Source organism: Oncorhynchus mykiss, chromosome 21 (genome assembly GCF_057628025.1).
Source record: "Oncorhynchus mykiss isolate SJ-2025 chromosome 21, ASM5762802v1, whole genome shotgun sequence".
Lineage (NCBI taxonomy): Eukaryota > Metazoa > Chordata > Actinopteri > Salmoniformes > Salmonidae > Oncorhynchus > Oncorhynchus mykiss.
This window is the reverse complement of record NC_143042.1, coordinates 240001-252388: the sequence shown is the minus strand read 5'-3', so window position 1 is coordinate 252388 and position 12388 is coordinate 240001. Positions and strand designations below refer to the sequence as shown.

Below are 12388 nucleotides of genomic sequence, written 5' to 3'. Positions count from 1 at the left end.
AGGACTGTGTAACTATGTCTCACTACATACAGATGGGAGGACTGTGTAACTATGTCTCACTACATACAGATGGGAGGACTGTGTAACTATGTCTCACTACAGACAGTGATTATACAGATGGGAGGACTGTGTTACTATGTCTCACTACATACAGATGGGAGGACTGTGTTAATATGTCTCACTACATACAGTGATTATACAGATGGGAGGACTGTGTTACTATGTCTCACTACATACAGTGATTATACAGATGGGAGGACTGTGTTACTATGTCTCACTACATACAGTGATTATACAGATGGGAGGACTGTGTTACTATGTCTCATTACATACAGATGGGAGGACTGTGTTACTATGTCTCATTACATATAGTGATTATACAGATGGGAGGACTGTGTTGCTATGTCTCACTACATATAGTGATTATACAGATGGGAGGACTGTGTTACTATGTCTCACTACATACAGATGGGAGGACTGTGTTGCTATGTCTCACTACATACAGATGGGAGGACTGTGTTGCTATGTCTCACTACATACAGATGGGAGGACTGTGTTACTATGTCTCATTACATGCAGATGGGAGGACTGTGTTACTATGTCTCATTACATACAGATGGGAGGACTGTGTTGCTATGTCTCACTACATACAGATGGGAGGACTGTGTTGCTATGTCTCACTACATATAGTGATCATACAGATGGGAGGACTGTGTTACTATGTCTCACTACATACAGATGGGAGGACTGTGTAACTATGTCTCACTACATACAGTGATCATACAGATGGGAGGACTGTGTAACTATGTCTCACTACATACAGATGGGAGGACTGTGTTACTATGTCTCACTACATACAGTGATCATACAGATGGGAGGACTGTGTTACTATGTCTCACTACATACAGATGGGAGGACTGTGTTACTATGTCTCACTACATACAGATGGGAGGACTGTGTAACTATGTCTCACTACATATAGTGATTATACAGATGGGAGGACTGTGTTACTATGTCTCACTACATACAGTGATCATACAGATGGGAGGACTGTGTTACTATGTCTCACTACATATAGTGATTATACAGATGGGAGGACTGTGTTACTATGTCTCACTACATACAGATGGGAGGACTGTGTTACTATGTCTCACTACATACAGATGGGAGGACTGTGTAACTATGTCTCACTACATATAGTGATTATACAGATGGGAGGACTGTGTTACTATGTCTCACTACATACAGTGATCATACAGATGGGAGGACTGTGTTACTATGTCTCACTACATATAGTGATTATACAGATGGGAGGACTGTGTAACTATGTCTCACTACATACAGTGATCATACAGATGGGAGGACTGTGTTACTATTTCTCACTACATATAGTGATTATACAGATGGGAGGACTGTGTAACTATGTCTCACTACATACAGATGGGAGGACTGTGTTACTATGTCTCACTACATACAGTGATCATACAGATGGGAGGACTGTGTTACTATTTCTCACTACATACAGATGGGAGGACTGTGTTACTATGTCTCACTACATACAGTGATCATACAGATGGGAGGACTGTGTTGCTATGTCTCATTACATACAGATGGGAGGACTGTGTTACTATGTCTCATTACATACAGATGGGAGGACTGTGTTACTATGTCTCACTACATACAGATGGGAGGACTGTGTTACTATGTCTCACTACATACAGATGGGAGGACTGTGTTACTATGTCTCACTACATATAGTGATTATACAGATGGGAGGACTGTGTTACTATGTCTCACTACATACAGATGGGAGGACTGTGTTGCTATGTCTCATTACATACAGATGGGAGGACTGTGTTACTATGTCTCATTACATACAGATGGGAGGACTGTGTTACTATGTCTCACTACATACAGATGGGAGGACTGTGTTACTATGTCTCACTACATATAGTGATTATACAGATGGGAGGACTGTGTTACTATGTCTCACTACATACAGATGGGAGGACTGTGTTACTATGTCTCACTACATATAGTGATTATACAGATGGGAGGACTGTGTTACTATGTCTCACTACATATAGTGATTATACAGATGGGAGGACTGTGTTACTATGTCTCACTACATACAGTGATTATACAGATGGGAGGACTGTGTTACTATGTCTCACTACATACAGATGGGAGGACTGTGTTGCTATGTCTCACTACATACAGATGGGAGGACTGTGTTGCTATGTCTCACTACATGCAGATGGGAGGACTGTGTTACTATGTCTCATTACATGCAGATGGGAGGACTGTGTTACTATGTCTCATTACATACAGATGGGAGGACTGTGTTGCTATGTCTCACTACATACAGATGGGAGGACTGTGTTGCTATGTCTCACTACATATAGTGATCATACAGATGGGAGGACTGTGTTACTATGTCTCACTACATACAGATGGGAGGACTGTGTAACTATGTCTCACTACATACAGTGATCATACAGATGGGAGGACTGTGTTGCTATGTCTCACTACATACAGATGGGAGGACTGTGTTGCTATTTCTCACTACATACAGATGGGAGGACTGTGTTACTATGTCTCATTACATACAGATGGGAGGACTGTGTTGCTATGTCTCACTACATACAGATGGGAGGACTGTGTTGCTATGTCTCACTACATACAGATGGGAGGACTGTGTTACTATGTCTCATTATATACAGATGGGAGGACTGTGTTGCTATGTCTCATTACATACAGATGGGAGGACTGTGTTGCTATGTCTCACTACATACAGATGGGAGGACTGTGTTGCTATGTCTCACTACATACAGATGGGAGGACTGTGTTACTATGTCTCATTACATACAGATGGGAGGACTGTGTTGCTATGTCTCACTACATACAGATGGGAGGACTGTGTTGCTATGGATGTCGATTAAGTCTGATTACTGTCTATTCATATAGAGCACATTTGACTGGGTCAGGATGAGGGGTCATATTTGACTGGGTCAGGATGAGGGGTTATGTTCTACTGGGTCAGGATGAGGGGTCATGTTCTGCTGGGTCAGGATGAGGGGTCATATTTGACTGGGTCAGGATGAGGGGTCATATTTGACTGGGTCAGGATGAGGGGTCATATTTGACTGGGTCAGGATGAGGGGTCATATTTGACTGGGTCAGGATGAGGGGTCATATTCTACTGGGTCAGGATGAGGGGTTATGTTCTACTGGGTCAGGATGAGGGGTCATGTTCTACTGGGTCAGGATGAGGGGTCATATTTACCTGGGTCAGGATGAGGGGTCATATTTACCTGGGTCAGGATGAGGGGTCAAATTTGACTGGGTCAGGATGAGGGGTCATATTTGACTGGGTCAGGATGAGGGGTCATGTTCTGCTGGGTCAGGATGAGGGGTCATGTTCTGCTGGGTCAGGATGAGGGGTCATATTTGACTGGGTCAGGATGAGGGGTCATATTTTACTGGGTCAGGATGAGGGGTCATATTTTACTGGGTCAGGATGAGGGGTCATATTTTACTGGGTCAGGATGAGGGGTCATATTTACCTGGGTCAGGATGAGGTGTCATATTTTACTGTCAGGATGAGGGGTCATGTTCTGCTGGGTCAGGATGAGGGGTCATATTTGACTGGGTCAGGATGAGGGGTCATATTTTACTGGGTCAGGATGAGGGGTCATATTTTACTGGGTCAGGATGAGGGGTCATATTTACCTGGGTCAGGATGAGGTGTCATATTTTACTGGGTCAGGATGAGGGGTCATGTTCTGCTGGGTCAGGATGAGGGGTCATGTTCTGCTGGGTCAGGATGAGGGGTCATTTTTGACTGGGTCAGGATGAGGTGTCATATTTTACTGGGTCAGGATGAGGGGTTATGTTCTGCTGGGTCAGGATGAGGGGTCATATTTTACTGGGTCAGGATGAGGGGTCATATTTGACTGTGTCAGGATGAGGGGTTATGTTCTACTGGGTCAGGATGAGGGGTCATATTTGACTGGGTCAGGATGAGGGGTCATATTTGACTGGGTCAGGATGAGGGGTCATGTTCTACTGGGTCAGGATGAGGGGTCATATTTTACTGGGTCAGGATGAGGGGTCATATTTTACTGGGTCAGGATGAGGGGTCATGTTTACCTGGGTCAGGATGAGGGGTCATATTTGACTGGGTCAGGATGAGGGGTCATGTTCTGCTGGGTCAGGATGAGGGGTCATGTTTGACTGGGTCAGGATGAGGGGTCATGTTCTACTGGGTCAGGATGAGGGGTCATATTTGACTGGGTCAGGATGAGGGGTCATATTTTACTGGGTCAGGATGAGGGGTCACAGAAGATGCAGCGCTGCAAACAGACCTGCAGAACAGGGTTACTGCTATACAGTGGGTTGTAGAACAGGGTTACTGCTATACAGTGGGTTGTAGGAGTGCAGAACAGGGTTACTGCTATACAGTGGGTTGTAGGAGTGCAGAACAGGGTTACTGCTATACAGTGGGTTGTAGAACAGGGTTACTGCCATACAGTGGGTTTGTAGGGTTGTAGAACAGGGTTACTGCTATACAGTGGGTTGTAGGGGTGCAGAACAGGGTTACTGCTATACAGTGGGTTGTAGAACAGGGTTACTGCCATACAGTGGGTTGTAGAACAGGGTTACTGCTATACAGTGGGTTGTAGAACAGGGTTACTGCTATACAGTGGGTTGTAGAACAGGGTTACTGCTATACAGTGGGTTGTAGAACAGGGTTACTGCTATACAGTCGGTTGTAGGGGTGCAGAACAGGGTTACTGCTATACAGTGGGTTGTAGGAGTGCAGAACAGGGTTACTGCTATACAGTGGGTTGTAGAATAGGGTTACTGCTATACAGTGGGTTGTAGAACAGGGTTACTGCTATACAGTGGGTTGTAGAACAGGGTTACTGCTATACTGTGGGTTGTAGAACAGGGTTACTGCTATACAGTGGGTTGTAGGGGTGTAGAACAGGGTTACTGCTATACCGTGGGTTGTAGAACAGGGTTACTGCTATACCGTGGGTTGTCGAACAGGGTTACTGATATACAGTGGGGTTGTAGAACAGGGTTACTGCTATACAGTGGGTTGTAGAACAGGGTTACTGCTATACAGTGGGTTGTAGAACAGGGTTACTGCTATACAGTGGGTTGTAGAACAGGGTTACTGCTATACAGTAGGTTGTAGGGGTGTAGAACAGGGTTACTGCTTTACAGTGGGTTGTAGAATAGGGTTACTGCTTTACAGTGGGTTGCAGAACAGGGTTACTGCTATAAAGTAGGTTGTAGGGGTGCAGAACAAGGTTACTGCTATACCGTGGGTTGTAGAACAGGGTTACTGCTATACAGTGGGTTGTAGAACAGGGTTACTGCTATACAGTGGGTTGTAGAATAGGGTTACTGCTATACAGTGGGTTGTAGAACAGGGTTACTGATATACAGTGGGGTTGTAGAACAGGGTTACTGCTATACAGTGGGTTGTAGAACAGGGTTACTGCTATACAGTGGGTTGTAGAACATGGTTACAGTTATACCGTGGGTTGTAGAACAGGGTTACTGCTATACAGTGGGTTGTAGGGGCGCATTAGAGAATAACCTTTATTGTTGCAGGCAATCCACTTCACAGTGTCAGCGAAGGTCACCTCACGACCAATAAGGTAAGTAAAAACACGCACCTGAAAAAGACAAATTGTTTTCAGCACCTAGTGTCACCTAGTCATACCTCCCATGTCTTAGTGTCACCTAGTCATACCTCCCATGTCTTAGTGTCACCTAGTCATACCTCCCATGTCTTAGTGTCACCTAGTCATACCTCCCTAGTCATACCTCCCTAGTCATACCTCCCATGTCTTAGTGTCACCTAGTCATGCCTCCCTAGTCATACCTCCCATGTCTTAGTGTCACCTAGTCATACCTCCCATGTCTTAGTGTCACCTAGTCATACCTCCCATGTCTTAGTGTCACCTAGTCATACCTCCCATGTCTTAGTGTCACCTAGTCATACCTCCCATGTCTTAGTGTCACCTAGTCATACCTCCCATGTCTTAGTGTCACCTAGTCATACCTCCCATGTCTTAGTGTCACCTAGTCATACCTCCCTTGTCTTAGTGTCACCTAGTCATACCTCCCTTGTCTTAGTGTCACCTAGTCATACCTCCCTTGTCTTAGTGTCACCTAGTCATGCCTCCCTAGTCATACCTCCCATGTCTTAGTGTCACCTAGTCATACCTCCCTTGTCTTAGTGTCACCTAGTCATGCCTCCCTAGTCATACCTCCCATGTCTTAGTGTCACCTAGTCATCCCTCCCTTGTCTTAGTGTCACCTAGTCATCCCTCCCTTGTCTTAGTGTCACCTAGTCACACCTCCCATGTCTTAGTGTCACCTAGTCATCCCTCCCTTGTCTTAGTGTCACCTAGTCACACCTCCCATGTCTTAGTGTCACCTAGTCATACCTCCCATGTCTTAGTGTCACCTAGTCATACCTCCCATGTCTTAGTGTCACCTAGTCATACCTCCCATGTCTTAGTGTCACCTAGTCATCCCTCCCTTGTCTTAGTGTCACCTAGTCATACATCCCTAGTCATACCTCCCATGTCTTAGTGTCACCTAGTCATACCTCCCTAGTCATACCTCCCATGTCTTAGTGTCACCTAGTCATACCTCCCATGTCTTAGTTTCACCTAGTCATACCTCCCATGTCTTAGTGTCACCTAGTCATACCTCCCATGTCTTAGTGTCACCTAGTCATACCTCCCATGTCTTAGTGTCACCTAGTCACACCTCCCATGTCTTAGTGTCACCTAGTCACACCTCCCATGTCTTAGTGTCACCTAGTCACACCTCCCATGTCTTAGTGTCACCTAGTCATCCCTCCCATGTCTTAGTGTCACCTAGTCATCCCTCCCTTGTCTTAGTGTCACCTAGTCATCCCTCCCTTGTCTTAGTGTCACCTAGTCATACCTCCCTAGTCATACCTCCCATGTCTTAGTGTCACCTACTCATACCTCCCTAGTCATACCTCCCATGTCTTAGTGTCACCTAGTCATATCTCCCTTGTCTTAGTGTCACCTAGTCATACCTCCCTAGTCATACCTCCCTAGTCATACCTCCCTAGTCATACCTCCCATGTCTTAGTGTCACCTAGTCATCCCTCCCTTGTCTTAGTGTCACCTAGTCATACCTCCCTAGTCATACCTCCCATGTCTTAGTGTCACCTAGTCATACCTCCCTAGTCATGCCTCCCATGTCTTAGTGTCACCTAGTCATACCTCCCATGTCTTAGTGTCACCTAGTCATACCTCCCATGTCTTAGTGTCACCTAGTCATACCTCCCATGTCTTAGTGTCACCTAGTCATACCTCCCACGTCTTAGTGTCACCTAGTCACACCTCCCATGTCTTAGTGTCACCTAGTCACACCTCCCATGTCTTAGTGTCACCTAGTCATCCCTCCCATGTCTTAGTGTCACCTAGTCATCCCTCCCTTGTCTTAGTGTCACCTAGTCATCCCTCCCTTGTCTTAGTGTCACCTAGTCATACCTCCCTAGTCATACCTCCCATGTCTTAGTGTCACCTAGTCATACCTCCCTAGTCATACCTCCCATGTCTTAGTGTCACCTAGTCATATCTCCCTTGTCTTAGTGTCACCTAGTCATACCTCCCTAGTCATACCTCCCTAGTCATACCTCCCTAGTCATACCTCCCATGTCTTAGTGTCACCCAGTCATCCCTCCCTTGTCTTAGTGTCACCTAGTCATCCCTCCCTAGTCTTAGTGTCACCTAGTCATACCTCCCATGTCTTAGTGTCACCTAGCCATACCTCCCATGTCTTAGTGTCACCTAGTCATACCTCCCATGTCTTAGTGTCATCTAGTCATCCCTCCCTTGTCTTAGTGTCACCTAGTCACACCTCCCATGTCTTAGTGTCACCTAGTCATACCTCCCATGTCTTAGTGTCACCTAGTCATACCTCCCATGTCTTAGTGTCACCTAGTCATACCTCCCATGTCTTAGTGTCACCTAGTCATCCCTCCCTTGTCTTAGTGTCACCTAGTCATACCTCCCTAGTCATACCTCCCATGTCTTAGTGTCACCTAGTCATACCTCCCTAGTCATACCTCCCATGTCTTAGTGTCACCTAGTCATACCTCCCATGTCTTAGTTTCACCTAGTCATACCTCCCATGTCTTAGTGTCACCTAGTCATACCTCCCATGTCTTAGTGTCACCTAGTCAGCCCTCCCATGTCTTAGTGTCACCTAGTCACACCTCCCATGTCTTAGTGTCACCTAGTCACACCTCCCATGTCTTAGTGTCACCTAGTCACACCTCCCATGTCTTAGTGTCACCTAGTTATCCCTCCCATGTCTTAGTGTCACCTAGTCATCCCTCCCTTGTCTTAGTGTCACCTAGTCATCCCTCCCTTGTCTTAGTGTCACCTAGTCATACCTCCCTAGTCATACCTCCCATGTCTTAGTGTCACCTACTCATACCTCCCTAGTCATACCTCCCATGTCTTAGTGTCACCTAGTCATATCTCCCTTGTCTTAGTGTCACCTAGTCATACCTCCCTAGTCATATCTCCCTAGTCATACCTCCCTAGTCATACCTCCCATGTCTTAGTGTCACCTAGTCATCCCTCCCTTGTCTTAGTGTCACCTAGTCATACCTCCCTAGTCATACCTCCCATGTCTTAGTGTCACCTAGTCATACCTCCCTAGTCATGCCTCCCATGTCTTAGTGTCACCTAGTCATACCTCCCATGTCTTAGTGTCACCTAGTCATACCTCCCATGTCTTAGTGTCACCTAGTCATACCTCCCATGTCTTAGTGTCACCTAGTCATACCTCCCATGTCTTAGTGTCACCTAGTCACACCTCCCATGTCTTAGTGTCACCTAGTCACACCTCCCATGTCTTAGTGTCACCTAGTCATCCCTCCCATGTCTTAGTGTCACCTAGTCATCCCTCCCTTGTCTTAGTGTCACCTAGTCATCCCTCCCTTGTCTTAGTGTCACCTAGTCATACCTCCCTAGTCATACCTCCCATGTCTTAGTGTCACCTAGTCATACCTCCCTAGTCATACCTCCCATGTCTTAGTGTCACCTAGTCATATCTCCCTTGTCTTAGTGTCACCTAGTCATACCTCCCTAGTCATACCTCCCTAGTCATACCTCCCTAGTCATACCTCCCATGTCTTAGTGTCACCCAGTCATCCCTCCCTTGTCTTAGTGTCACCTAGTCATACCTCCCTAGTCTTAGTGTCACCTAGTCATACCTCCCATGTCTTAGTGTCACCTAGCCATACCTCCCATGTCTTAGTGTCACCTAGTCATACCTCCCATGTCTTAGTGTCATCTAGTCATCCCTCCCTTGTCTTAGTGTCACCTAGTCATACCTCCCATGTCTTAGTGTCACCTAGTCATACCTCCCATGTCTTAGTGTCACCTAGTCATACCTCCCTTGTCTTAGTGTCACCTAGTCATACCTCCCTAGTCATACCTCCCATTTCTTAGTGTCACCTAGTCATACCTCCCATGTCTTAGTGTCACCTAGTCATACCTCCCTAGTCATACCTCCCATGTCTTAGTGTCACCTAGTCATCCCTCCCTTGTCTTAGTGTCACCTAGTCAAACCTCCCTTGTCTTAGTGTCACCTAGTCATACCTCCCTTGTCTTAGTGTCACCTAGTCATACCTCCCATGTCTTAGTGTCACCTAGTCATACCTCCCATGTCTTAGTGTCACCTAGTCAGCCCTCCCTTGTCTTAGTGTCACCTAGTCATCCCTCCCTTGTCTTAGTGTCACCTAGTCATACCTCCCTAGTCATACCTCCCTTGTCTTAGTGTCACCTAGTCATACCTCCCTTGTCTTAGTGTCACCTAGTCATCCCTCCCATGTCTTAGTGTCACCTAGTCATACCTCCCTTGTCTTAGTTTCACCTAGTCATACCTCCCTTGTCTTAGTGTCACCTAGTCATATCTCCCTTGTCTTAGTGTCACCTAGTCATACCTCCCTAGTCATACCTCCCTTGTCTTAGTGTCACCTAGTCATACCTCCCTTGTCTTAGTGTCACCTAGTCATCCCTCCCATGTCTTAGTGTCACCTAGTCATACCTCCCTTGTCTTAGTTTCACCTAGTCATACCTCCCTTGTCTTAGTGTCACCTAGTCATATCTCCCTTGTCTTAGTGTCACCTAGTCATACCTCCCTAGTCATACCTCCCTTGTCTTAGTGTCACCTAGTCATACCTCCCTTGTCTCAAAATCCCTCCAAAAGAGAAAGAGGTTTCTGACACGTGTGTGCGTGCGTGCGCGTGTGTGTGTAACGTTGGTTACCCTGCGTTCTGGCCAGTTGAACTCCTGAAACACTTCTTCATAATCCTCCATGGCTCCGTCAGTGATCAGCATGATGGCCTGGTTACACAGACTACCCTGACCCAACGATGCAGCCTAGAGGACACACACAGACACACAGAGACACACAGAGACACACAGAGACACACAGAGACACACAGAGACACACAGAGATACGGAGACACACGGAGACACACGGAGACACACGGAGACACACAGAGACACACAGAGACACACAGAGACACACACACAGACACACAGAGACACACAGAGGCACACAGAGACACACAGAGACACACAGAGACACACAGAGACACACACAGAGACACACAGAGACACACAGAGACACACAGAGACACACACAGAGACACACAGAGACACACAGAGACACACAGAGACACACAGAGACACACACAGAGACACACAGAGGCACACAGAGACACACAGAGGCACACAGAGACACACAGAGACACACACAGACACACAGAGACACACAGAGACACACACAGAGACACACAGAGACACACAGAGACACACAGAGACACACACAGAGACACACAGAGACACACACAGAGACACACACACAGACACACAGAGGCACACAGAGACACACAGAGGCACACAGAGACACACAGAGACACACAGAGACACACAGAGACACACAGAGGCACACAGAGACACACAGAGACACACAGAGACACACAGAGACACACACAGACACACAGAGACACACACAGAGACACACAGAGACACACAGAGACACGGAGACACACGGAGACACACAGAGACACACAGAGACACACAGAGACACACAGAGACACACAGAGACACACGGAGACACACAGAGACACACAGAGACACACAGAGACACACACAGAGACACAGAGAGACACAGAGAGACACAGAGACACACAGAGACACACAGAGACACACAGAGACACACACAGAGACACACACAGAGACACACAGAGACACACAGAGACACACAGAGACACACAGAGACACACAGAGACACACAGAGACACACAGAGACACACACAGAGACACACAGAGACACACATTGTGACTACCCTCGCACTCTGTCTGCCGTATTCTTTCTCTTTGCCCTTGTTTTCCTTATTAGGATGTCGGTGGGCGGAGCCGGGAGGGTCGTCAGCGACATGGGACACACCTGGGCCCGGGTGTGTCCCGGGATAAATACACCTCTTCCCCAGTCATGGAAGAGACTCTCTCCATGCAGACACACCTGGGCCCGGGTGTGTCCCGGGATAAATACACCTCTTCCCCATTCATGGAGGAGACTCTCTCCATACAGACACATTGTTAGATTTTGGTTGTGGCATTTTTGTGGCCGTTTGTTTGCTTTGGCACCTTCCAGCACCCCTCATTATCACATTTATGCACGTAAACATTCCCTTACACGACTGATTACTGACTACACACACCGTTGTTAGTTGTATGTAGTTGTCTTCAGTTAATAAATATATTTTTTTATTCCTTATCGCCACGTTGTGTCCCTTTTTGTTACGAACTTCGAGGGGTTTGTGACACACACACACGCGCGCCACGCACATACACACACGCGCCACGCACACACACACACGCGCCACGCACACACACACACGCGCCACGCACACACACACACGCACACACACACGCGCGCCACGCACACACACACGTGCGCCACGCACACACCACGCACACACACACACACGTGCGCAACGCACACACACACACACACGCGCCACGCACACAGTATCATTCCTTGCAGAGCTGGATGGAGATAAATGAATTCCTTCAAAGACTGAGGATGATATGTCTGTACACCGAAGAAGACAAACCTCACTGAGGATGATATGTCTAAACACCGAAGAAGACAAACCTCACTGAGGATGATATGTCTAAACACCAAAGAAGACAAACCTCATTGAGGATGATATGTCTGTACACCGAAGAAGACAAACCTCATTGAGGATGATATGTCTAAACACCGAAGAAGACAAAACTCACTGAGGATGATA

At 46.9% G+C, this 12388-nt stretch overlaps 1 protein-coding gene across 1 annotated transcript in view; it reads right to left on the bottom strand.

Annotated features, from left to right (window-relative positions):
- Positions 1-12388, bottom strand: part of LOC118942985 (calcium voltage-gated channel auxiliary subunit alpha2delta 4a) — a 244532-nt gene that overhangs the window by 182693 nt on the left and 49451 nt on the right. Inside the window, exons 10-11 of the mRNA XM_090213389.1 lie at positions 10350-10463; positions 5615-5693 (exon numbers count right to left, since the gene is read on the bottom strand). Coding sequence (XP_090069515.1) covers positions 5615-5693; positions 10350-10463 — 193 coding nt within the window. The remainder of the gene's footprint in view (positions 1-5614; positions 5694-10349; positions 10464-12388) is intronic.